This window comes from Chelonia mydas, chromosome 18, assembly GCF_015237465.2.
Source record: "Chelonia mydas isolate rCheMyd1 chromosome 18, rCheMyd1.pri.v2, whole genome shotgun sequence".
NCBI classification, from domain to species: domain Eukaryota; kingdom Metazoa; phylum Chordata; order Testudines; family Cheloniidae; genus Chelonia; species Chelonia mydas.
The window spans coordinates 12,939,806-12,967,131 of NC_051258.2; the positions used below are offsets into that span (position 1 = coordinate 12,939,806).

General features: G+C 46.4%; 1 protein-coding gene and 1 long non-coding RNA gene across 2 annotated transcripts in view; one reads left to right on the forward strand and one right to left on the reverse strand.

Annotated features, from left to right (window-relative positions):
- The first annotated feature begins 25 nt into the window (after nt 1–25).
- Nucleotides 26–20,286, forward strand: LOC114020530. Its single transcript, XR_003565369.3, has 3 exons — nt 26–632; nt 10,616–10,700; nt 11,831–20,286. It is a non-coding gene; the product is annotated as an uncharacterized LOC114020530 (long non-coding RNA).
- Nucleotides 6,772–27,326, reverse strand: part of SLC25A33 (solute carrier family 25 member 33) — a 34,446-nt gene continuing 13,891 nt past the window's right edge. The window contains exons 2-7 of the mRNA XM_037880923.2: nt 22,218–22,397; nt 15,314–15,391; nt 13,673–13,773; nt 11,132–11,198; nt 9,305–9,588; nt 6,772–7,228 (exon numbers count right to left, since the gene is read on the reverse strand). Of these exons, the coding sequence (XP_037736851.1) occupies nt 7,026–7,228; nt 9,305–9,588; nt 11,132–11,198; nt 13,673–13,773; nt 15,314–15,391; nt 22,218–22,397 (913 nt within the window). The 3' untranslated portion in view covers nt 6,772–7,025. The remainder of the gene's footprint in view (nt 7,229–9,304; nt 9,589–11,131; nt 11,199–13,672; nt 13,774–15,313; nt 15,392–22,217; nt 22,398–27,326) is intronic.

Here is a 27,326-nt window from a genome sequence, read left to right on the forward strand (position 1 = left end):
AGAGGGGACGGGCGGGGATCTCGGAGGCTTGGCGGAGGGGGAAGCGTGCAAGTGACTCATGCCTCGGAGGAGGCCCCCGGCTCCTGCGTCTGCCGCGGCTGGCCGGCGGAGGTGGGCGTAGGAGTGCAGGATGCAGCGTGAAAGGCCAGTGTCGTGCCAGGAGGGGCTGTGAATCAGGGAAGGCGGCGTGTGTGTGATTCAAGCGCGCGGCGGCCGGCATGGCAGGGAGGAAGAAGAGGGCCGTGGTCAGACAGCCGCACGGATTGGTCGTTGCACGCACCAGGAGGGCACCTGGGGAGAGACGGGTTGTGAGACGTTAAGATCGTGCGGAGCCAGGGAGGCGGCGGCGAAGGTCGTGTTAGAGGGACGGGCAGGGTGCCAATCCCTCTCCACGTCCAAGCAGGTTCCCTAGCTGGGGTGCAGATGCTAGGGGAGTGAGAGTCAGAAAACGTTGAAGATCCAGTCTGCGGCTTGCACGAACTAAGTCTGTGCACTGCCCTCAGCTTGGACTGTGAAGAGTGACCCTGTTCCCTTTCCTTATGGGAAATGTTTCATCTTATCTACTATCCTGGGGCTTGTAAACAATGGAAAGACCCAGCGGTGCAACCCCCTCCGGTTTTCAGACTGGCAAGGTAAATCTCGGTTTTTCAGTAAGTTTCTGGTCTTTGAGAGAAAAATGACATGAAAGTATGCTAGTTTTGCTTGACAGATGCAGGTTAGTTACAGGTCTTCTCTACATCAGCCCAGCACTGGCTTTCCGAGCCTATGGCTGGAGTCAGTAATTTGACGGAAGAGTAACTGGGGCAGGGCCCTCTCTCTGCTGCCTCTGTTCAAGTCCACATACACCTCAGAGACCTTTTGCCTGGACGAGCACTGGGTGCAGTTTGTTTACAATATTAGTTTCCACCGCCCATATACTCTACACGGCACCACTCCAGCAGTCCTGGAGAACCCTCCACTCCTGGGGCAAGGAGGAAGGAGCGCACTTTCTTTCTGCCTTCCTGCAGTTCCTTCCTGTGCCTTTTGTACCATCTGCCTAATTAGCCTCGCAGTTCTCAGCCCATCAGTTAGGCACAGCTCTTCTTAATGAGGTCTGCTCTCAAGTATTGAATTAGAGCTTCTGTGCCCAGCAGTCTGTCACACACCTCCTACCCCCTGCCCCCCCGCCCACCATCCCTTACCAGAGGTGCCTCCATGTAGGAGTCTCTCTCTCTCCCTAGGGTGATCACCTGAGTCACCCTTGCGGAGTCTGCTCATTTTCCACCCACAGAAATCACACTTTGTGGGAGGAGGATACCCCCACAGCTCAGGCTTAGCCCACAAGTCTTCACAGCATGGGCACCTGGGGGAATGGCTCACAAGATTCTCTCCCTTTCTATCTGGCAACAGATCAAGGTTACTCCCTTTATCCCACTGATCACTCGGGGCCTCAGGTTCTCCAAATCCTCAAAACCATGCCTGGGTTTCTTCTCCTTGGGGCTGTGGGGCAGGGGACTTCATAGGTCCATCAGGCTCTACTAAGGAGTTCAGACTATTTGCCCTCTACCTCCTTCCTTAATTCCTATCCCTGCACCCTCAGTTTCCTGAAGGACTCTCCTTTCCTTCTGACTTAGGCTCTGTTGTCTAGAGGCTTCTGCTGCTTTCCTTCAGGCTCATTCTCTTCTCTCCCCTCTGGCTTCCTTTTCCCCACCCTGGGATTCCTTATACCGTCTTGTTTCCCTGTTGGGAAGGGGTTCCAGTCAGTGCCCAATACAACCAGATAGGACAGCCCGTCCACTACCCCAACCTGTTTCCAACAAAACCTCCCACTGACCTCAAGGGGCACCCAGGCCATAGGGCACCATTTCTTATCCCCATGGACTCACTATATTCCTAGTTGCTCCTAGAATCATCCAGTAAGACTTCACCAGCTCCCTCCAGACCAGAGAGCAAGCTGAGGCTGTATCCACAAGTCCCCTCCAGAGAGTTTCCTTCCCACCATAACTGAAGTGTGGACAGTTCGTCCATTGCTCTTCTCTAGTTTTGGCCCAGCTACAAAACTCAGCAAAACCACAGTCCATGTACAGGCAATCCCTGTGTGTGTCCCTGTCACCTGTCTCTCTATCCCCTTCCTGCTGAGGGTCTCTGGTCTGCCTCCCATGCTCCAGATCCCTATACGGTAATCCTCCATTCCTGGGAAAGTCCATCTTTGTGCATTCCTCAGTTAATATTATGGCCGCATCCATCAGACCCGGTAGATGCTTCCTGGCCCGCACTTGGTTATTCTCAGGAAGGCCCTGAAGGAACTATTCTAGCACCAGAGCTCCCTTATTTCCCCCCCAGTTTGGGTGTCTGGTCTCAGTCAGCAGATGGCTTAGTCCATCTGCCTTTGGGTGAATGTCCAGGGCCATAAACCCCCAGCCCGCCTTGCAGATCAGAACTTTCGGTGGAACTTCAGTGGGCAGCCCCACCCGCTCCAGGATGGCTGCCCTCACTGCCTTGTAATTCCTGGCTTAAGCCTCATTCAGAGCCATATAGGCCGCTTGGGCTTTCCCCACAGATAGGGAGCCAGCCTCAGGGCCCAGGTTCCCCTATCCCAACCTGCATCCATACCTACCCTCTCAAAAGTACCCAGAATGCATCAGGATCTTCAGCAGGGCCTATCTTATGTAGGCCCTAGGCCCTGTGTCTGGTTACCATCCCCCATCACAGGACTCACCACTTTCTGTAGGAGCTGCTGTGACATGTTGGCAAGCTTTTCTGCTGTGAGGCCTGCCTCTCCATGCGATAGGCTTGTTGGAAACTTTGCAGGGTCTTCTCTGTTTCACCAGCCATTGCAGGGTCTCCTCCATCATCCAGGCCACCAAACCTTCACGCTGGCTACGATCCCAGACAAGCCCCTACGTGTGGCAACCCCCCCCCCGCCGCTAGCCCCCGCTCATGTTCACAGACAGTTCAGAGGCCTTTTCAGGTAAAACACCCAGTGCTATTTGCAATATTAGTCTGCACCACCCCCATATCCTCCCTCCAACAGTCCTATGGAGCCCTCGGCTCCCAAGGCAAGCAGGGAAGACCAGTCTCTCCCGTCCCACTTTCTTCCTGTGCCTTTTGTACCATCTGCCTAACGGCCTGATTAGCCTCTCAGTCCTCCTCAGCCCAGCAGTTAGGCACAGCTCCTCTTGAGGTCTGCTCTGTTAGAGCCGCAGTGACCAAAGTGCTGGCTCAGCTGCTATTTCCCAGCACCCCTCTGGCCCCCTGCTTTTGACCCTGTTGAATCATTCTTTGTCCCCTGCTTGACTTGAACCCTGGATTTAGTGCTTCCTCCCCTCAGGCTAGGGGAGGGGCCTTCTGATACAGGCAGGCTGGTTCCCTTCCCCCCACCCCTCCCCCCTGAACTTAGTAGATGATGTTGCCCAGTACACAACTGTGAAAGGGAAGTGGCACCTGGGCTGCAGCTTCTGGCTGGCTGGAAGTGGGACAGCTCTTTGGCTGAACAAACCATGTGCCTTTGGCTATAAAGAGGGTCAGTTCAATAGAGAGGTGCAGCCTAGGATCAACAAGAGGGGCTGCTTTTAAGAAACTAGCACTAGTTTTACGTTTCTCAACTTCTGGACACTGTATTTGGCCTAATTTTCCAGAGGTGCTAAGTACCCACAGTTCCCACTGACATCAAAGGAAATTCCAGGTGTGAGCACTTCTGAAAACCAAAGACCAAGCCGTTTCAAAACCTGGGCCCCCAGAATCAATGGACAATCAGAAAATTTGGCTGAGACACCTGTATTCTAATCCTAGCTCTGACACACTCCCTCCTTCTGGCATTGGTCAAGTCGCTTATAATTTCTGCCTCCTTTACTTCCACCTGTACAAGAGATATCTACCCGCTTCATAATTACGAAGCAAGGCTGCTTCCACATGAGTACTTACGAAAAATGAAACAGGACCGCAAAGACAGATGGGGATGAGGCAGAACATGAAAGAAAAGGGGAATAGAGAATGGAGTGAATATAGACAAACTCTTCAAAGTTGGAGGAAATCAGCTACTTTTCAGGAGGAGGAAAAAGAAGTGACAAATCAAGACTGCACCACTTCCTCTAGGCACGACCATAATATATAACCAGTCATGCAAACAGCCTTGTGAGGAGCCAGGACACTACACCTGATCCATCCTCTCACCATCAGTTCCATCAGAGCTACCCCAAAAATTAGACTTATAGAAACTGGTATCCTGAACCACTGTACGGCTTGTTTTAACCATTCTCCTACAATGGGTGAAATCCTGGCCTCACTGTTGTCAATGCGAGTTTCGCCACTGACTTCAATGGGGCCAGGATATTACCCAGTATTTGCAACATGGTGTTAGGAAGCAAGAACCTGGAAGTGAAACACAAGTGACATTGACTAGTATATTTTCATTACCTAAACAGAATGAATTTTTAAAAAGACCACATAAATTGTGAAAAAACACACAAACATCTCATCATAAAAAGGACTCCCCTGCCTTTTTAGGGTATTTTACCATGAATGTCCCTTGAACTATTTCCAGTCCTTTCCTCCGATAATGGAGTTAGGCCTAGACTTACTGAAGCAGACTTCAGTGAGAGATTACTCACAAAGCATGACATTAAATGTGTATAAATCTTTACAGGATTAGGGCCTTAGACTTTTGAACTTTTTGGATTTTAGTGTAAGGGGAGGGAATAATTTAAACTTGAATTCATCTTCCAACAGCTGTCAATATGGTACTTTCAATCACCACCAAATTATTTGCCAAGGTCATTAGTAAAAACAAAACCCAAAGCACCTTATTGAACAGGCTTAGGTATTTTAAAAAACCCTGTTTGTAATCTCAAGTTTTGAGTCTCAAGCAAACCACTAGTTTCCCTTTTTCTAAAAGGAAAGCACCAGCAGCTCAGACGCTTGACCAATGCTGTAAAAGGAAGCCAATGTACATGAAAAACAGGAATAATTTAAGAAAGCAGATCTCATTCAAGTTTTGAAGGAATAAGCAGCAAAAATATTTTGGTTTTCAAAACTGACAGTTTAGATTCCCACAAAGGTTTTAAAAGAGAGAGACAAGAAGCAAAACTATTTTAAGAGTCCTTTCACAATTTCTAGTTTATTCAACTTTCAATTTTTTTAATTTTAAATTCAAATTAAATGTTACATTCTCTCCTTTCCAATGAACCACTGTAGGATTTAATAAATTCTTCTATAGTTACATTGGGCCTCATCTATAGGGTACATATGCTTCACTTCCTCCTACCTCTGCAATTGTCCTCAATGGGGGCTTAACTGTTAGCATCCAGATTGGCATTCTAGTACAGAGACAGAGTGGGTCAGTAAGTACATTTCTAACCATCATGGTTATTCTCATTAGCCTTTTATAAGCAGACAGGATTCTAGAGCCCTAGCCTCACTCCTGGGCTTTTTCCTAACTATTTGTAACACACTCCCAAGTCTGGGTTTGCTTCTTGGTGAAGTTAGAGAAGTAAACACTGGTACATGCCCAAGAATTCAACACCTGCTGAAGTCACGAGGAGCTCAGTTGTTCAGTTCCGCTGTAGAAAAGACAGAAGATGATCTTTCTTGCACTGTAGCATTTGTCTCAGCTGTCAAAGCAAATTACACTAATGGGTACAAGAACACAGTGGCCAGTCAAAAAGGCAAAACCGATTGTAACCCTTTAAGTCCCCCCAAAATAATCCAGAAACACCCAGCAATTATACCTGGACAGTGATATCTAGGCCGCTGGTGCTACAACAATATACATGACTGCTTAAGTATAAGCACATTTCAAGAGCCCCATGAAAGGATTTGAGTTATGCAGGGTGTGTAATTTAAAATTGAGAGGCAGGAGCTATGTCACTGACTAGTGGTGAAAGATGACCAAAGTGTGGGGGGGAGGAGCCATTCAATCTGGTCTCTTTGGAGCACACAAGAGATTACTGAACCTACATGAAGTGGGGGTGAGAACAGTCCAATTGGTTGTACTAGAGCAGGAGATCTGTATCTCTCCATTTTTAACTTCATACATGGTTTCCTTAAAGTCTCATTACATAACTTTATATGGTTTTTACTTAGCCCAGTGAGGTAGCAAGGGTTATCAGGAGGTAAAATGCATATGATTGCATTCCAATCCCCAAGTTTGTTTCCCGGGGGCAAATCAGATTAATAATAATTATTGATTATCACCAATTAAAACTGTTTAGCTCCTAGATATTGCACCAGAAAGTGGAGCTCTAGAGTTGGCTTCATACCTTGAAGAATTTGTACTGATTCCCCCATGCCATTCAGAAAAGAAGTCACCACTGGAGATGAGGAAAGTAATAGATTAGAGAAGACTTAAATGATGCAAACATTAAATGAGGTGCCCCTCCCAAGTATGGTTTAAGTTTATCTCAGGGGAGCTATTTTGCTTAACCTTTACAGGAATGTCTTCCAACATAGTGGCTCATCCAGGAAATTCCGGCATGAACATTTTATACTGGTCGAGTTGCGAGTTACAAAGCTGCCTCACTGTGCTCAGTACCCCATTCTGAAAGATCACAGGAATGATGAATCTTACACCCACGAATCAGCCATGAAGCACACTGAAAGGTCTCAGGCCTCAATACTTCTGGAAAATGATAGTGTGTGACACCAGTGGCAGGTCTCAGTTTCAGACGCCAAACCAGTTCCTCTCCCACTTCAATACAGTTTTAATGACTATCAATCCAAGAGACATCTCAATAGCACAGGTACATATATGCCACATATACCTGTGCTTAAAGAAAAGGACAAACAAAACATACATAAATTAAATGCATGATTTAATTTAGTAGCAGTTTAATTCTGAATCTTCTCTCCTTAAGTTAAAAAGTTTAATTAACTATTAACGTTAATGAGTTGAACCCTTCCAGAAAGCATGAATCCAAAAGGAAAAAAAAGTGTCCAGCAGGTGATCAGAGACTCATAGCTTTTCTCCATCTTCATCACCTGTATCAGTCTCTTAAATGGCTATTTGCTCAAGTCAGTTTTTATCTTCCAAAGGATGTTCCCTGGCTCTGCTACTTAGTGCGGTCTTCCAACAGGTACACAATTAGCTCATAGGTGGACAACACAATGGCTGTGTTTGGTATCTGCCTGATGAGCTGCGCAAAGAGTCCTCTATAGAAAGCCAGGTAGCCTTCCTCACGTGCTACCAGACGAGCCGTCTGAAAGAAAGTCTTGTATTTTGTGCCTTCCTCTCGCAGTCTTGTCCGTATGACCTCTGGGGGGGGAAACAAACAGAGCACTAGGTTAGTGTCTCCGGTCAAATCCCCCAGCGCAGAAACACGTACAGGTTTTGGAAAGAGCCTGCATAGCTTAGGGCAACCAGAACCTTACCCTGGACAAGTGAGATGCCTGTTGGATAATCCGCTCACCTACAAACCCTGGAGTCCTGCAGGCACTGCTTGCCAGGCAAGGCAGGAAGTTAAAATTGGCTTTCCACTTCCATGTAAACACCAAACTGCACAAAAAATGGATGGCTTGCTCATGAGGGCTGTTACTCAGCTGACTACCTCCTCTGTTTCTGCTCACATTCCCCACACTGTGCTTTGGAAAGGAGGTACACAGTTAAGTAGGTCCTGTGCTCTCCTCAAGCTGGTGTATGGTGTGAGCTGTGGCTTGGTGGCATTTACTTATGATGAAACGGAGGGAAGCCACTTTTGATTTGGCACAGCTACGGTGTTGTTCAAGGCCATAGCTGTGATCGACAGATGCACTTGGGCTGGATTCCAATTGATTGAACAAGAGAGGCGGCTTGCAGTACAGTGCTTTCTGTGAGGGGCCCACCACTCTGAAACTAGCTTCCTCCTCTGCTCCAAAATAGCCAGGCTCCATTGAACTTCAGAACATCTTGCAAGATGCATCAATTTGTGTGGGCTGCTGTGGCGGGCAGCTTTGGAAAGAAATCAGATTTGTGGGGGGATTGCATGGTGTGTGTGGGCTGTTTAGCTTTATGGCAGCGGATTCTACTGCCTTAGATAGGAGCCACTTGTAATTTGTATAAATCAAAACATTTATACAAGAATCAGGCTCTCTTTGGACAAGTCACCCTAGATTTTTTTTCTTACCTGACTCATTTGCACATAAATTTATATACTGTTCAGGTATGATGGAAGTCAAAAACAGTCTCTGTACAGTTGCAATGAAAAACTGGCCTCATCTAATCTGTCTGGAGAGCTATGGCAGAGAAAGGCTTCTTATAGATTCAGAGCATTGATGGCACTATGAAATCTCTATGGAGCTGCATTCATTAAACAAGGTACCGAGGACAATTTAAAAAAGGAAGAGGAAGGCCTGGAATAGAACTAGTTTCTGACTAAATTAGTCAATGGTTTGGTGAATCTGATTTCATGGTCTTTTCTCCCCCCTGGCTCTCTTCCATTTGTGATGTGATCTGTTGCCTAAAAGTTAGTGCCAAGAATGAGGTAAAAGCCCAGATTGGCATTTTCATGGTAGCATCTAAGGGTATCAGACCAATTCAAGCCATGTTAACAGCCAGTATCTAGGGCTCTGATTTTAAAAGGAAGGAAAGAATTTGGCAGAGAGAGATGTGCAGGGAATCAGAATAATTTTTCCATAAAGCACAGCATACAGCGGAGTAAAGAAATACTGCCAGATAAGGAAAAGAGAATCATTGGCTTTTTAGGACCAGCCTCATTGCCCTGTTTCCATTTCTCCCTTCAGCAGCCTTCTCCATGCTACCCCTTCTGTATGGAACTCCCATCAACTTTCATTGTCTGAGGGGATGGTGATGGCTAGGCCAAATCCCTGCTAAACCCCTCTACTGAGCTGCCTACAAGAGGTGGGATGCAGCATCTATTTAACCACAATGACAAGCATAATCCAAATGCTGCAACCTTGTCATTCCCCAGCCCCCTTCTCCCTTGATGCATCTCTTCAGGACAGAAACAATAGTCTATTTGTTCTGTAAAGCACTTACCTCCAGTCATTTATGCGGCACTCAAAGTGAGCTAATAAAAATTAAACAAAACACACTCATGCTCCAAAGACCTGTGAGGAGCTGAATGAGGCTAGTAGTGAAGAACAAGAGAAGGGAGGGAGAAGAGTTCACTTTCTGTAGCAAACCTCCTTCAGGAAGTCCCAGCAATTAGCTGTTTAGCTAGCAAGGAGTAAGGGGAACAATGCTGAAGATCTGGGTACATAGACAGTCACTGCAGTAACATGGCCTCTGAATATTACAGCATGAAGAATATTACAGCACTGTCAGCCATAGATTAATACAGACTAAAGGCAACAGCTGTTCTACTGTACTGGTAAATGGAGAGTTTTAACATACCATGCGGATAAGCAATACAGGAGGCACAGCCCTTAGAAACAGCGGCAGCAAACATCAGTCCAAAAAAGTTTGTGGAGTTCCTCTTGGTCCCATTAGTAGGGGAAGGGGGCAGCTGGACATCCTTCAGGTGCTTCTTTAAACTTTCATAAATAGCAAAGCAGATAATGGTCTCTGAAATCCCAGCATAGGAGGCCGTCAAGCCTCTGTAAAAACCACGGACCCCTTCTGTCTGGTAAACGTATCTAGCACACTGCCAAGCATTCATCGGCTTTGAACCCCTGACTCTAAAGGGAGCAAATTAAAACAGGGTTAGATCAAGGCAAAACTCAAGAGGTTCAAAAATCTGCGCAGACATTACAAATGAAAAGTGACCCAGGAGAAACAAGAACAGCTCTCTGCTAAGTGTAGCTGCAGGAATTTTCTAGGAATGCTGTGCAGAGACTTTTAATGTTCCTTTCATTGCTTTTGGCATTGTAGTCACATTTCAAATGCCAGTAGCAGGACTGTAATGCTAATTGTGCACATTTGGCTTTTCCAGTCAGCTAATACATGCCTGTGCTAATCTTTTCAGCGCCAGTCCTGGCTCCTCTGTCATAGTTTAGTGCTTTAATAACAGTACTATGGAGGGAGCATTGCTTTTTATTGAACTAGCAATTTCCTTCTTGTCTGGTTGGGGTGGGGCCAGAGACAAAGGTCTGTCTGTGGAATGATTCTTCAGGTAACAAGCAGCATTTAGGTTCAAAGGTGCCACCTAGTGAATTACTGGAGTTAGGCTTTTTAAATCATTTATAAACTGCGTAAACCAACATATTTTCAAGTACTTCTTGGTGAGTAATCTCAGTATCTTAAGGATCTTTCTGATCTATCACCCAACATATCCCTGGGAAAAAAAAATTACCATTTTAAAGAGTCACATTATTAATGTAACCTTAACTACAGCAGAGCTCTCACTGTGCTAGAATCCCTCACGGCTTTCACATCCACCGGTGACCGTGAATCATTCAAGCTGTTACTATCAATTTTTACGTAAGACTATCCTCTGTCTCTAGGACATGTGGTCGAGAGTAAGAGTCTTGAAGGGGGAGCCAAAGGACTTTAAACCCCTGAAGGGGACCCTTTTATTGCCGTTATAGTGTTCTATGAAATTAAACAGCCTCAACGATAGGATTTTTAAAAAAAAACTTTACATTGTTCAGAGCGTAGCTAATGGGCAGTTACGGAGAGGCTTGTATTATTGAACTAGCTGAAGAGAATATAGAACCCACTTCTGTACGATTTAGGGCCAATATTAGTGCCTTTTTTTTGTCGTAGAGGGGACACAGATTGGATCCTCAGTCCTGACCTTTACCTCGTTGAACCCACCCTGAGCATTTCTCTTCGGTGCTTGGATACTTTGGTAATGGGGGTCATACAAGTGCCGCACAATCTTTCATGTACTTAGGTTCGACACCACTGTGTGTGAGGTGGGAAAAATGGGGAACTGAGGCAGAGAAAAAGACTAAGCGACTTGTCCAAGGCCACACAGGAAGACTGGGGCGGAGGTGGGAACTGAACGTGGGTCTTGAATCCCAAGCTAGCACCAATTAGACCATCCTTCCCCTCCTCAGCAGTGACCCCTCCTGTCAAATTAAGGTATAAAACTGATAGGCTTAAGCTGTACCCTGGTCATCTAACAGGACAGGGACTTAAAGGGTATGGGGGTTGACTGGGATAGGGAATAGGAAAAGCGCTTTGTCAGGGATGCCAGAGCCACAGATGGAAGGGGCAAGAACGTGCGTTTTGGAGCCCCTCTTAACTAAGATGACCCAATTTCTTTCAGTCACTTACTTCCGTTCCAGCTGCATTCTGGTTTTCACCATCCATATAGGGTTCATCAGGGAATTTGTGACAAAAGCTGAAAGACAAAGAAAACAAAAAAACAGCGTAATTAAGAGGGATTGGTTGCTGCAATAACCATGACAATTGCTAAGCTTCAATGCTCTGTAGTCCCATAGGCGAGATTCTATTTAGAGATTTCAGAACAGGAAGTGTAGGGAAGGAGGTAGTCAGTTTGGAATCAACACATTGCTACAGAATCATAGCAAGTTCCCCTTATGAGGTATTCATTCTCTCTACCGTAGGATTTTGTGTAGCACTCAGCACTGGTATTATTATGTAGCCCGGGTTGCTGTAAACAGCCTTTCTATAAGATTTAATATTTACTGATTGGTTTCAGAATAATTTATTAACTTGTCCATGAACCAATCATCCATACCAGATAGTTCAAGACTCTAGGTGGTGCTGTTGAGCCATCTCCTTAACTGAACCCATCCATGCTTGAAATAATTTGAGAATGTTTTTTAATGGGCAGTTAGGTGACTTAGGTCTGAGTAAACTGGTGCAGTCATCCTGAGGTAAATTCTCCCAGAATAGCAAAGTCCCAACACTGACAAAAAGAGAGACTACAAAGAATAGTTGATCTAAAAACCATTCTGATTGGGGATTGGCTGATTTCAATTCAATTGCACCTTTCCTTATTGTTCACAGGAGCATCATCATAACCTCCTCCTCCTTCTGGTCTGCAAATGGCAAACTTATTTTCAGAAGAAACGTACACAAAGTTTTCCGTATTAAAAGGGTTCCTACATAAGCAAGATGAAATACACTTGAGCACTAGCACATTCACTCGATATTGTGCTGCATGAGAGGTTAGTAACTTCACCTCTTCCCACCCCTTAAATCTTTAAGTCTCAGTTTCAAAGGCACTTACAATTATAACAACAAGCAAATGGTTTCTTTCCCCAGCTGAGGGAATGATGACACATTGCTGGTCACTGCTCAAGAACTGCAGTGCTTGGTGTATAACACAGGGTAAGATTTCTTTAAGACTAGGATTGTCAAAGGAGCCTAAGGCCCTGTCTATACACTAGCTGTACCGCTTGAACTATTCCGGTATAGTCTAGCACTACAAGCCCCCTAGTGGGATGCATTTATACCAGTACAAAAGTGTTTTGTTTTGTTTTTCTGGTAAATCTTATTCCTGTATGGGAAGGAGAATAAACTAGTCCAGAATAAGACACCTTTATATTGGTATAATTATGCCAACACTAGGAGTTATAACAGTGTAAGTATTTCAGTAAATAGTTACTACTCCCCACCCCCTAACCCCCCTCCCCAACACTGTTTTACTTGTGTAACTATGTCAACAGAGCAGGCCTAAGGGACTTGTGTGCCCAACTCCCTTGGAAAGCCCCATAGGCTTATTTGAAAATCCCAGCTTAAATTCCTTGTTCCACTGGGTAATCCATCCAGTACGCTTCAGAATTTGTGACATATTGGACCCTCTGCGGTATGCCAGTTGTTAGGCATTTCTTTATGTGGGGTGACTACAGCATGTACAAATCTTACGTGGGTATTCGTCTGGCAGGCTCCTCTAGAGTTTTATTTCTCACCTCCCAAATGCTTTATGGTGACTTTGAAAGTATCCTTGTCAAAGCGTCCCACAACTATGTTATACAACTGGTAAAAACAACCCTTGTTTGGAATTAATTCCTCCCTGGTTGAAACGGATACTCAGTTGTGTAAGTAGAGAGCTGCAGAAGTAAGGTTTTGACTAAGCCTCTGCATGAACATTAACTTCTAGTTCTGCAAAGAGGGGTTCCTTAAGAATCCATAGAGGAGCTTGCCAAGTTGCCTCCTGCCTCCCTGTTTTGAAGAGAGCTGGAAGTTTCTGGTCCAGCAGAGCTGATTTTCAACAGTCCCTGTACTTTGATTCCTGAGAGGTGCCCTTCCCAACATCATTGTTTCATGAACTCAGCCACCTCTCCTGATCTCAATCTTTTATGGAGATGATTTGCTGGATAAATGTTCCTTGGAAAAAGAATGCTCTTCTCCATGGTGAGGCCCAGCAACACAGTGGGTGTACAAACCCAGGGAGACCAAATGAACATTTTCAGAAAGATCTGGGCGTTTCTGCACCATAATACACAGCTTGTGTCTTCATGTGTATTATGGTAGCATACAGAGGTATCAATCAGATCAGGCGCCATTGTACAGGGTACTAATACAAATAGTTCCCTGTTTTATGCTTCATTGCCAACATTTTCCGCTGCTTTAGCTGGGAAATGTGCTTTAGGCAGCCCTAGATGATACGTACCATACAGAGTAGCACGTTGAAGGAATTATGGACCATCTGATAGATAAAACTTCTTCATTGCCCTCTATAAAGAGAGGTTCTTGAGAGTGGAGTGGAAAGGAAATGGTGCGTGACTGATTGTGGAGTAGGATCAACACGGATAACCCATTACTGGAAGCAGAATGGCTGGGCACCTTTGTACTATGGCAAGACAGCCTGGGAGACAAAGGGACACCCTCCATGTGATAACATACCTGCAGAGCCTGCTGAGCAAATGTGCACAATGTTGCTGTTGGGCACAAAAGTGCCATTAAATCGCTCCTTGGCTTTGGAGTAGCATGCAAAGTAGACCGCCCTGTGCCAGGAAGAAGAGAAGAAATCGCTACAGAGGATAATCTACAGACATGCAATTCAAACCAGTCACTGCTTTCCTCCCATAGTTCTGACCAACAAGGTAGATCTCAGAAGGGGCTCAACATTATTGTTTCCATCTGCAAAGGCTCAGCCTGCCAACCTGCACGGGGATGTCTGCCTTTACAGCTAGAGGGTTAGAACTAGGGTGTTGTGCATTTCATAGCTTCTGTGGGCCAAGCTCAGTGTGCACATCAGGAACTCCGTGCATTCCTCCATTCCATCCCACATGTTCCCGTGTGCCACCCCCTCTATTTCAGGGACTCCCTGCAACTTCCCCACTGCTCCCTTACGTACAGGGCTCTAACTCCCATGTCCTTCATTCACCTCCTCAATGCCAGTGGCTCTGCCTCCCCCCATTCCTCCCTCTCAATCTCCCCCCTGCCACCAGGGGCTCTGAGGGTCCCCCCACTCCTCCGTTGGCAGAAGCTATGCCCCCCATTCCTCCCACTCTCCCCCACCAGGGGTTCAGAGTGCCATCCCCCCATAGCAGGGGCTCTGTGTACACCCCTATCCCCCCAAACTAGGAACCCCCAATTTCCCCTCCACCAGGTGTTGTGTGTGCCCCATTTTCCCCATGCCAGAGCTTTGTGCATGCCCACATTCTCTCCCCCCTTTCTTTTTGGTCTGTCTTAATGTAAGTCTCACATTTTTTGCACCCCTTTATTTCTATTGTCCCAATCTATGCCCAGTGAGTCACCCATTCCTGATATTCATTTAAATACATGGTTCAGTCTACATATTTTTTTTTAAAAAAAGGACTGGCTTGTACTAACAGAAACCCCTCTTTTTATCCAATCTCAAGTTCCTTCTCTGCAGATCAGTTATGTGAAGACAGTGTGTGAAACTGATAATGAAAAGCAAAGATCATAAGTAGCAACCTGGATACGCACACAGAGAAACAAAATGTACAGAAGCCAATAAATATGCCAGAGAAAGCCAGATTTTTAGGCGCTGTAAACAGGCACTTGCTTTCAGTCTGCTCGTACACCTTTTCCCAGGGAGAAGAAGGAAACAGACAAGGAATTGAAAAGTGCTAGGGAAGTACTAAATAAGATTAATTCACATTCAGTTTTGATTTGCACACCTCAAAAATAATGGCTCGAATTTAATATATATTTGCATCACACTTGCATGGCACTTTTTTCATCCATAGATCTGCAACTGCTTTATGAAAAGGAAAGAGCTTCAGTAGCCCCATTTCACAGATGGGGTAACTAAGGTATATAGAAGTTAAGCAACTTGTCCCAAATCACTGAGTACATCTGTGACAGAGCTGGAATTGGAATTCAGGTCTCCTGTCTTCTAGGACTATGTGCTCTTACCACTGGCCAGCAGATAGTTCATAAATGAACTGTTCGGGTGGTTTTTAGACTAGTTTAATAAAAACAGAGCATTTATAATATGCTTAGTACAATCTTTGTGCCACAGCCTTAAAATGTACTTTTTTATTATTATGGAACTGAACCCTTTAAGATCTTTACCTTGATGGTGCCACTCCAACCAAGTTTGGACCCAATCCTCGGAAGAGCGACCTTGGTCCTTCTTTTTCCAAAATTGACCTAAAAAAATAAAAATGCAAGATCACCAACTACCTCTCTTGGTAGACAATAACCATCAGTCACAGATCAGGAAAACTGCGGTAAAAGATAACACAGTATTAAACAACAAACCTATTAGCGATCAGGCTGTGTTCTTTGGTAGAAAGCTGGCTGATTTAGCTATTGACTTGAAAAAGCAAGCTAACGCAATGGAACTTAAGGGTATTACAGACAAATCTGCATTTGTGTCATATGAGAGCAGCTTAATAGCTCAATTGCTTGAAAACTATTGGGAGCTGGGTTATTAAAAAAGTTAATGGAGATCACAAGAGAAGTCAGTTCTGAAAGACAAAAAAAGCATTCATTCTATCACAGCTATTCCTTCAGGGGGAAGCTTTTGAGGGGAAGTGGAGATTTCATTAAAAAGCAAAGGTGTGTGGGGTTGAGAGGCCTTGCTAAATGGTGCACCCCTTCAAATGGGTCACCAGTGGCGGCTAACGAGCATAGGAGGCGGTGTTCCCTACCCACTCTGCGGTGGGCGCGAGACTGAGCTTTTCTAGTCCTGAGTCACTGACGCAGGGGCTGCCCAGACCCTATGAGAATCAGAGAACCATGCAGCTTTCCCCACATGGGAGGAATGGGGAGATAAAGACTAGAGTGGAACTGCCCCACACACTCTTTTTGGAGGACTGAGAGAGTATTTTTTGGGGAAAAGGGGGACAGGAGAACACATGGTCAGAGCATGGGGGGAGGGGGAGGACTAGTTTCCAGAAGTAGGAACCTACACATTCCTCCTTCCAAGGGGAAGCATACACTCCCTGTTATGCAGCTTGGAGTCTAGTCTGACCAGGCATTACACATTCTGGTTTAGGCCTCCTAAGCAGAAGCACAGAACACTGCAGTTGCAGTACTGTCAATTCCGAGCATTGAAAAAAAATCATGCATTTGGTATAGCAGAGCCTAAGTTGGCCTTAAAACTCATGAGATTTAAAAAAAAAAAAAATAAATAATAATGTTGGGATTCATTCTCTTTGCCTTCTGGGTTTTGAGCTTTTAGGTTACACCTGGATCACGTTTTCAAGCTTTTCTTTGCAATTATGATGGCTAGAAATGTACTCTTCTAAAATGAAAGCTGAAATTGTCACAATCACTAGACTCTAAGAGCTGGGGCTTTAAGACAGCCACCAAATATAGTGCGAGTTGGCAACACCGCTGAAGATCAGTCCAAATTCCTGACCTTGAGTGTCATTTTTTCCTTCCCATGGTTTAAACCCAAATGGGTGAGATGAACTGGCACCAATATAAAAAAGGGTAAATGGTTTGGATGCCCCCCTGGGGACCCTGCACATTTTGTACAAGTTTGGCTCAAAAGCATCCCTAGTGGAGGGTTCGATTCCAAGCAAGAAGCCTTGGCACAGAGGGACATTTACAAGAAAGAAAATAACGGTTGAGCCCTAGTAAGTATCCATGGATCATATTTCATCCATCAGCAAAAGCCACTTTTATTGCCATGGAGCTGCTTTGTATTTAAGTACGGTGGCCTGCAAGGCAGTAGCAGCCCTCCTATTTAATAAAAGAAAGTGCGTGTGAAAAACATGCGAGGAAATTCAAACAGCTCCTGCTTCCAAAGGTCCTTCACACGTGCCTGTTCTTTTGGTTTAAGTCTCCCATTTTGCAAAATTTACTTTCCAGGTCATTAATGCTGTTGGCAACGTTTGCCGCAGAGCCCAAAAAACAAGCTCATTAGAAAGCTTCTGAAATGCATCCCCAAAGCGGAGCCGAATATTCTGTGTAAACTCCAAGGCTAAGTGTCTCCTAGGAAACAGATCCAGTGACTGCTTGTTCTTTGTCACTTTAATAGTCACGACTGTGGCTTCCAGCTGAGGTGACTCACCAAAATCTGGTTTACACTCAAGCAGCTTGCCCTTCTGGGACCATTTTCCATTCTGAAAGGTTCCACAGGCAAGTTTAACCAGGTCTGTCCAGGGCATTTATTTTCTTTCTAGCCCTAACAGTCAGTGTTTTCATAGCCAATACACAACTCCCTGGGAGCAATCTGACAGGCCTCTGAAGGCTTTTTCCCCTTTCAATGGAATTATTGATACCACTCAAAGCACCTAGTTCACCCACCCCCAGCTCAGCAGTTTCAGAAGAGAAGGGCAGAGGGAATTAATGCAAAAGACCCAATTTGCTCTCCATCCTGCTTTAAGGTTTCAAGTTCACAGCAGCAGGAAGGATCACCACCAGCAGCATTATTTGAATTGTAGTGGCATTTAGGAGCTCCAGTCATGGACCAGGACCCCACTGAGGTTGTTGTGTGTTTGCAACAATAAAAAGACAATCTATGCCCCAAACCCCTAGTATTCTGCAGCCTGGAGCACACAGAGACATCAGTAAGAGGAGCCCCAAAAAGTCATCACCGCTCATTACCTCCTCTAGAAGGCTTGCTTGAGTTGAAAGCTATTAATACAGCATCTTCTCTGAAGAATCAATCATGAATAAGGCTAAGATTTTGTCACGGTTATTTTTAGTAAAAAAAAAGTCATGGACAGGTCACGGGCAATAAACAAAACTTCAGGGAAGCCATGACCTCTGTGACTTTTGCTGCTGCGGCTCCATGGTTTCCCCCGCCACTGTGGTAGCTGGGAGCTGTGGGGAACCCCCTCTGTCTGCGGCAGCTGCAGGGGAACCTCCCCTTTCACCCACAGATGTTGGGAGCTGCAGGATGACCATATCTGTCAAAGAGAAAATGGGACACCCCCAGCCACTTGCCCAAGGTGGCCCCCTCCCCTCCTCACCCCTCCACTTGAGGCTGTTGCCCATCGCTGGAACCCTGAGGAGGGCCCCCTCAGGAGGCTGTTGCCTGTTGCTGGAAACTTGCAGAGGGCCCCGTCACTGCTGTCACCTGTTGCTGGAACCCTCCTGGGGCCCCGCTGGCTGCCAGCTCCAGTCCCTCGGCCCCTGGGGCTGAAGCAGAGAATGGTCACGGAGGACTCTGGAAGTCAGGGATTCCATGACCTCAGTGTAGCCTTAATCATGAAGAATCAGGTTCTGAACAGTTGACTCCAATGATATAACTACGAAAAATGCTGAACAAGTCCATGCTCCCTCTATACCCCTTCATCCAATGTTGCTATAGAGAAGGCAATTAGTCTTGGGAGGAAAGTGCACTCCTATCTATAGGGAACGCTCTACAAATGTGGTCTCTGAAAACTTTCTTTGGTGGAGGTGGCAGCAAGGAAGGCGTTTACACTTTCCTTGGAGAATGTGCCCATTTACACAAAGTCGTGGTTAACTGCAGCATAAAGGGGGTCTGATTTCATCAAAATGGGAAAGGGGAGCCAGTGCCAAGTGTACACTGTCTCTTTAGGAGAGTGCACTGAGGTCCTGTGTGAAATCAATTATAGACTCCGAAGAATTTATTGTCTGTGAAATACAAACAGTACAATCGATTTGCAAGATTGCTTCACAGACATCTGGAAAAGGAGCCAGGCAAGCTACAGACTTTGAGCAGTTGCTGAAATGAAACAAGATTAAATAAAGCCAGACCACAAACGCTGACTTTAATGAGTCTATAAGGATGGTAAAAGGCTCACCCAGTTTTAGCCAACTTTCTATCTCCCCACAAAGGACAACCCTGAAAATGAGAGAGAGTGGGTGAATACTGTCACAAGAGCTGGCTACCTTGAAATGGTTTTATTGGACTCCCTTTTAATCAGGATTGCCTTGTGTCGCAGGAGGGAGGGGAGTTAGATGCATCCAAAATGCCCTGATTTGCTCCGGTTACCTTGGTTGTGCATCGTGTACTGCTCTAGACTCAATATGACCCAAAAAAAAAAAAATGTTATAAAGAGGAGTGCTTGACATTTGGGGGACAGGGTGGGAGAGAAGTATTGCTTATCTATAATACGAGATTCAAGTTGTGACGTGACGCAAGCTACACAGTCTGTAGAGGACTTGATTGCCACTGTATTGTTATCTAATTCATGCAACTCCACTGGGCAACGTGCCAAATTTATCAGTATTACATGAATCAACCAACATGTTTTGCTGGGCTTTTTTTTTTTTTTTTTTTGGGGGGGGGGGGGGGGGTGGTGCACCAAAATGCCTGATGTAAACAAAAGATCATTGCACAAAAATAAAGTGCAAATATTTATTTGCAAAGATCCACATAAACCTGGTGCAGATTAGATTTTGCCTTTGCTTTCTTCAGAAATGCAGCAGCAGAGACCTAGGCCTCAGGTTAGGCCATACAAAACCATTAGCTTGGGAGCACTGGCTTGCCTTCGATCCAGTCTTCTTTTGTTGGATGTATGTCATGAAAAGATTAGGCTGAACACGCTGCTGCTCCTACCTGTCTGCAGAGGCATCTGACGAGCCTTGGAGATTTTCCAACAGGGATATGCAGGGGGAGTTCAAACTCCCAGCTGAGGATTTATGGGAATGACCATATAATGTGCACTGCCTGAAACCACACATCAGTAGCAGGCAGAAGGCTGCTCGTTCAGTCAGAAATAGCAAAAGAGGAGGAAAGAATAGGGCTGTCTGAGGGACTGTTCATGCTGGGTTTTCTAGCTGGACTGCTTTTGTGAAAGACCCTGTCTCCTTCCTCTTCCCTCTCCTCCCCCATGAGTTCCCGTGTGGCATGTCACAATCAGCGCCTTTCATAACAGTGCAGAGAAGCCCTCATTCACACGCATTCACCAGCGCCCTACCTGTACCAGAAAGACCTCCAAATTCAAAAGATCACCCTGGACTGGGGGAGTGCAAGCTTTTTGGGCCAAGGGCCACATCAGGGTTGCGAAACGGTATGGAGGGCTGGGTAGGGAAGGCTGTGCCTTCGCAAACAGCCTGGCCCCTGCCTCCCTCCCATTTCCCGCCCCCGAATGCCCCCCTCAGAAACCCTGATCCATTCAACTCCCCCCCCCGGCTCCTTGTCCCCTAACTGCCCCCCAAGACCCCACACCCTATCCAACCTCCCCTGTTCCCTGTCCCCCCTCTTCCTGGGATCCCCTAACCCACTCCCTGTCTCCTGACCAGTGTGTGTCTCCGCCTCCCCCCACACACACAAAACCTCCGCCCCGTCCAACCAATCCCTGTCCCCTGACTGCCCCCTGGGACCTCCTGCCCCGTATCCAACTCCCCCCGCCCCCTTACCATGCCGCTCAGAGCAGTGGGACGGGCTTATTGGAAAGCCTCGGAGGTGGGCGGGCACAAGATGTGCGGCGCGCCTGCGGGGGAGGGAAAACAGCAGGGGAGGGGCCAGGGCCTAGCCTCCCTGGCTGGGAGCTCAAGGGCCGGGCAGGACGATCCCGTGGGCTGTAGTTTTCCCACCTCTGCCCGAGACCTTCCAACCCCAGGTACTGAGCAAAGATTACATCATGTAGATCCTGTTTGCATCAGTTCAGGTTCTTGGACAGAAACCAAGTCTCATCTAATTTGCAGCACGTAGCTGGGAATGTAAGAAGGGGGACAGCAATGAATGATGTGGCAAACATGAAAGATAGGAAGCTTGTATAAAATGGATTGTTAGTTTTATCAATCTATTGTTTCAAAGAAGCTGGGAACAGGATACCTGGCAGCCAGATCGCCACTGGAAAAGCTCAGTCTTGAAGCTGCCAATTGTGCAGTTTTTGGCAGAATCTAAGCCTTAAAAGAAAGACATGGATAGATTGCTCTGAAAAGCAATCCCAAGTGTACACCACTGCGCTACTGCCCTGCAAACCCAGAGCAGTGGCGTGTTACACACCCCTTCACCCTCCAGCACAGAGGGTGTCACAGGTTAGTTTGGACCATTCCAATATTATTAAACTACAGTCTAATACTCTAAAACACAGTGCCAGTTGAGCAATGCAAGACACCACACACTATGGCCTTTACACACTTCCCTTCTTCATCACTTGATGGGCTTTTGGCTCTCTCTCTTTTTTTTTTTTTTTTAAAGTGAATTTTAGGCCAAGGCCCCACACTATTTGATGACTGGTGTTTGTGGATTCTGCCCATCAAAGCAACTGAACACCCACCCACACAGGCGGGAGGGGGGCCCACAAAACCTTAGAAAGGTGGGTACAGCCCATCAAAACAAAAGGGACCAGGCTCCCTGAAACAGGTGGAGGGGTAGACCCCAGTTAGAGTGACAGTCTTGGAGTCCATGGTCCCCAGAACAGGTACACAGCACAGACAGCAGCAACGAAAAGTTTTTCTCCCATGCTGCTCCGACTCTGAACTAGGACTGTCACCAGCTCCAGAGATGAGAGGGAGGAGTTCTGCCTCAGTGGCTCACTCAGTCTTTCAGTCGCACTGCTAAGACAGGGGCCTAGCCAGCAGGACTTGCCCATCACACTGCTCCAGTGCAAAAGACTGAGAAACATGAGAAATCCAAAAGGATGAACAGGGTGAGAATCCACATGTTCTGAGCTATAGGAAGTGCTACGGAGGAAAGGCATGTTTTTAAAACTTCTCCTGCAAGCAGACATACATATCACCTGGCAAGAGAATACTACCGTCTCTTGATCCTTGGGGCTTCATACTTACCAGAAAGCTTAGAGCCAATAAGTCTATTTAAAAATACTACCTCCAGACACTTATCCAAACCAATACTCTTTGGAAAGCTTCTCAGTGCAGTTTTAAATAAGTTCCTTTGAAAATTCAAAGGTGCTTCCACAAGATGTATTTTTAAAGGTTAATTCAACTTTTCAGTTGATGCTGAATACATAAGGCCCAATTCCCATCTGACACCAGTGTGAGTCCAGAATGACACCATTCAAGTGTAAAACCAATGCCAAGGAAATCAGAGTCAAGTCCACTGGTTGCACAGGATGCTATGAATGACAAGAGCTGTACTCACTTTAGAACCCGGAGAAGTCCGGGTGATACAGATGTCGGCCTGACCATTCCTTCCCCACTGATCGTCCCCAGCTGGACTTGAGGATAGTAGACAGTCCGGAAAGCTAGCCTTGAAGACTGGAGCCTGGTCTTTATTACTTCTAAGGGACATGTAACAATGGCACCAACTGTACCCCCGCACCTGTATGGCACAATGCAAACAGAATACAGTGTAAGCAAAAGAAGGTCATATCGAAACACCACCGTTATATAAAAAATGAAGTTCTTTCCCCTCCCTTCTCCCACTGCAAGAAAGAGTTACAACTGTGTTTATGTCAATACCGGGAGAGGGGAATTTTTGGCGTGAGGTAAAAGAGGAGGGTTCAGAAAGAGATTCAGGAGCACTAATGCTTCCCTGTCTCAAAAAGATTTAGTGAATCATTTTCTACTCAATGCTTACATAAGTTACCAGTGGCAGGAGGATTCTGAAGGTCAGCAAAACGCCCAAATCAATAGCAACTGATCAGCTCTTAGTCCCGTGTTCTATGTTCCTGTTTGTCCAGGTCACCTGATCTTACTGTGCAAGAGAATTTGGTTTTCTTGAATGGAGTGGAGTAATTCCAGTTTTTAGTGGGTCACTAGCCCTATTACAAAGAAGGCTCTAGATTTATGTCCTTGGGGGATTCTTCCATCAAGAAAGCCTAGCTAGAGAAGGTAAAAAATAGAAATTGTAGGGGACTTGTGCCGAAAGGGATGTGACAAAGCCTTCTCTCCTTCAGTCAGTCGTTTTAAAAAGCAGTTCATACGCTCTCTTCTGAGAAGTGGTAGGTGGAGGAATCTCAGACCTCCAAGTTAGTTGCCCTGAAAAACTAGCTAATATCTGAGAACAAGACAGGGGGCAGGAGAGGGGGGCAGAAGGACAAGCTATGTGGTCAAATTGGATGGGTCACTGACTCTGATATGGGAAGCTCAGGTGTAATTTATATATTAAAACTATAACACCTTTACTAACAATTTAAAAAGAAAAACCATGAATTCCAAGCCTGTGCATTAGCCCCTACTCACAAGGGTCAAGAAAATCTTGTCCTTGACACAAACGGTTGCCACCTGATAGAATCAAAACAAAAAAGTGTAATAAAAGCATTTAGTTTTATTTCAGTTTGTCTGTTGTTTTCTCAACTGTAACACCATGTGCTATGGTTGCTGCTCTTGTTGTTCAACTCTTATTTTCCCCACCATTATCTACATGCTGACAAAACCCAATTGAGTCTTCTTCGCCTGCCTTTTCTTGACTAATGGCTTCTTCCTGTTAGCAAATGGTATAGAGAGGACTTGTTTACTTGGGGACAAAGGAAAATTAATGTGAATTAATTTATGGTGTGAATTTAAAGTGGATTTGTTAAACTGCATTAAATCCCTGAGTGGACACACTCATTCAGAATTTAAGTGATCTTATCTCAGTTTAGTTTAATTCACTAATGAACAAAACCGAAATAAGGCCACTTAAATTCTGAAAGAGTGTCCACCCAGGGATTAATGTGGTGTAACTAATGCACTTTTAATTCCAAATTAACTAAAAGTGCGCATTTCTTTCCTGAATGTCCCCGAGTAGACAAGCCCTTAAGGGTGTCTACACACGGCATCGTAAATCCAGGTCAGTGGGATCCAGGCTTGTGGACCCGTGCTTCCAAGCCTGTGCTCAAGCATCCTCACTGTATTGTACACCTGGGTTTACAATTGCTGGACCATGGTATCACAGCCATGCTAATGTGTGACAATACTGCACTACACAGACATTCTGACTTGGGTCTACAGCTTGAGCTGCATCCACAGTGCAAAACGTTCGGGGGGTGGGTGAGAGCCCGAAGCCCTAGCAGGCTCCTATGACCCAGGTCCTGAGTGCTTGCTGACATGAGTTAGACTGATTTGTGTGTGCGGATGAAAGGAGGGCTTGGGCTGAACCTGAATCAGAGCCTGGGCTTAGTGTGCAGTGCAGGCATACCGTAAGTCCGGGGGTGGGGTTCTCAACGTTTTCCTTTCTGAGCCCCCACCCCAACTTGCTACAAAAACTCCACGTCCCACTTATGCCACAACAACAGGTTTTCTGCATACAAAAGCCAGGACCAGCATTAGTGGGTAGCAAGCAGGGCAACTGCCCGGGGCCCCATGTCACAGAGGGCCCTGTGAAGCTAAGTTGCTCAGGCTTCAACTTCAGCCCCGGGTGGCAGGGCTTGGGGTCCTGGGCTACACGTGGTGGGGCTTCAGCTTTCTGTCATGAGCCCCAGAAAGTCTAATGCTGTACCTGCTCGGCAGACCCCCTGAAACCTGCTCATGCACACCCCACCCCAAGGACTAGCAACTACTGTGTATACGTTGAGCAATGAACAATGCTAACTCACACTACTGATTGGGAAACCCTCTGGAAATTAAAAAAAACAAACAAACATGATTGAAAAACAAGGATAGTTGATTGCAAGATGTAGCTGGTTCATTTATTTTGACAAATGTTGTTTACAATGATTTATCCTAACAGTTCACTACATGCTAGTAAATGTTTTTTTTCCCATAGTACATATTGTGTAAAGCTTCAGTAACACGCATAACTTTTCCAGTAAGCTTACAACACCATTCTGCTATTACAGCTGTGCTGAGACGTGCGGCAAGGCCGCTGGTTAGGACAATATGCAAGTTTGTGGCTCAGAGAGGTTCTACAGTAACTCCTCTCGCTTAATGTTCTTTCGATCTTACGTCCCTCCTCAATTACAGAACATGCTCCATTTAAAGTTGTGCAATGCTTTGCTATAACGTCGTTTGGCTGTCTACTTTGTCCACAGCTGGCAGCCCCCGATCAGCTCTCCTACGCCTCCCCCCCCCCCCCAGCACCTCCACCCGCTGGCAGATCCTGTGGATCAGCGCTTTCCCCCTCCTCCCGCCTGTGGCAATCAGCTGGCTTGCAGCATTCAGGAGGGAGGGGGGAGGAGTGAGGACTCGGTGCACAGGCTCCCCCTCCCTCCCCTGCCCCCTGAACGTCGCAAGCCAGCTGATTGCTGCAGGCAGGAGGCAGGGGAGGAGCAAGGATGTGGCGTGCGGAGTGAAGGGGGAGGGAGGGAGGGTAGAAGAGACGGGTCAAGGGTGGGGGCTTGGGGGAAGGGGTGGAGTGGGCAGGCTGAGGGTTGAGTGCCCTGCCCCTGGTGCTTGCAGAGTAGGGGAAGCTGCAGCTGTGCAACGTGCTTCTCCTAGCCTACAGCACCTTCAGCCTCCTTGCCTGCCTCATTGTCTCCAGTGCCAGTGGGCTGTGCCTGTGTGGGGTACGGCGGGGGCACCTCCCAACTATAGTACTGTACTGTACAGCAAAAAAAAGTTTCCCTGGAACCTAACCCCCTCCATTTACATTCATTCTTATGGGGAAATTGGATTCGCTTAACATCGTTTCACTTAAAGTCACATTTTTCAGGAACAGAACTACAACGTTAAGTGAGGAGTTCCTGTACTGCTATGTAAGTGGCCTCCCCACTGCAGCCCATAGAGAAGAAACCCATATAGCCATGCTGCCGGCTCTGTCTTCTGCAGGCACCGCCCCCTGCAGCTCCCATTGGCTGGGGGAGAGGGACAGAAATATCATCACTAATCACTGGGCAGAATCAGCCATGGAGGCAGCATCATTAGTTGCCAGGCAGAGTAAGCCGTGGAGGCAGTGTCACTCCCCCCAAGTCAAAATACCGACCACAACTATGTGATGCACACCTTGCCATAATCCTGAAGGTTTCAATGGCTCAGTCACTGAGGCCAAACATCAACAAACTGGCAAACACTAAAAACTCTCTGGCAGGCAAAGAATTGTATAAAGTTGTATGACAGTTTTATTATTGCTAAGAAATTCAAAATAAAAAACAAAATATAAACATTTTCTTTTCTGAACACCGTTGTCAGTGACATTACTGGCCTGCTGGGAGGATTTGAGGACTGGCACTGGCTCTAAGGTAAACTGAGTGTGAGACCCCCTGAACTAGTGTGTTGCACCTCACCTTACATACATGCTGCTTCTTGCAATCATGCTGAAGCGCTCTGCTCCAGAATTAACCCTTGCCAGTAACGATCAACAGAGGCAGTGTGGCCAAGTGGATAGAGCTCCGAACTAAAACTCAAAAGAGCTGGGTATTATTCTCGTCTCTTCCACTGCCCTGGCTGAGTGACCTTGGTCAAGACTCTTTGCCCCTGTGTACCTCAGTAGGATACTTCCTTTGTGAAGTGCTTTGTGATCTACTGAAGAAGTGTGCTATAAGCTATTATTATAGGCGTTAACTAGGATGTAGAATGAAAAGTTCAGCTTTCTACAACTTAAATAGGAGAGATCTTCCACAGCTAAACTCAATGGAAGGAAGCATTTTCTTTGTTTACACAAGCGTCTCAGCATTTCTTGAAGTGATAACATGCTATGAGATTCCCTTTGGAGAACACCATTTAATTCAGTGGATCTTATGGCGAAATTGCAATTTAGGTGTTGTCCATGAGAAGGAAGCAAAAAACTGCCCCTCATCTTACTCACAGGCCAAGCAGTGCCTGCTAGAGTTACAAGGAACTTGCTGGAAAAATTCATAAGCACCAGAGTAAAGTCTAATGCCAGGTCTACACACGAAGAACTTTTGCTGCTATAGCCAGGCTGGTTAGGGGTGATTTTCTCTGACATTTCTATGCAGGCAAATGCCCTAGTGTTAGGGGCATGCACAAGAATAAAAGTTTGGTCGCTTTTGGAGGGGCACTCTCTGTGCTGTCCGCGGCTCGAGAGGCTGGTTCCCCCCTTCCCCGAGTCAGTGGACCTTACTCGCCTCTCCCCGTCCCGGGGACCAGCGGAGCTCGCTCTCCCTGACCCAGCACCGCAGGAGTTCTGTGCCCCTGCTGATTGGAGGAGGGCCTGTGCCACTTCTTGCCCCCTGTTACGCAAGCCCCTACCTAGCGAGGGATTTTCTGAACAACTCTTTCTGGTGGCCTCAGAGTGCGGCCACCAACCCCTGCTGGTGGCTGCTCTGACCATTTTTCCAACCCTAAGCCCCACTGCCCCAGGCTGACGCCTGCAGCCCCCTGAGCACGCACACTGGCCCCACATGTCTGCAGAGGCGCTGCCCGGAGCCCC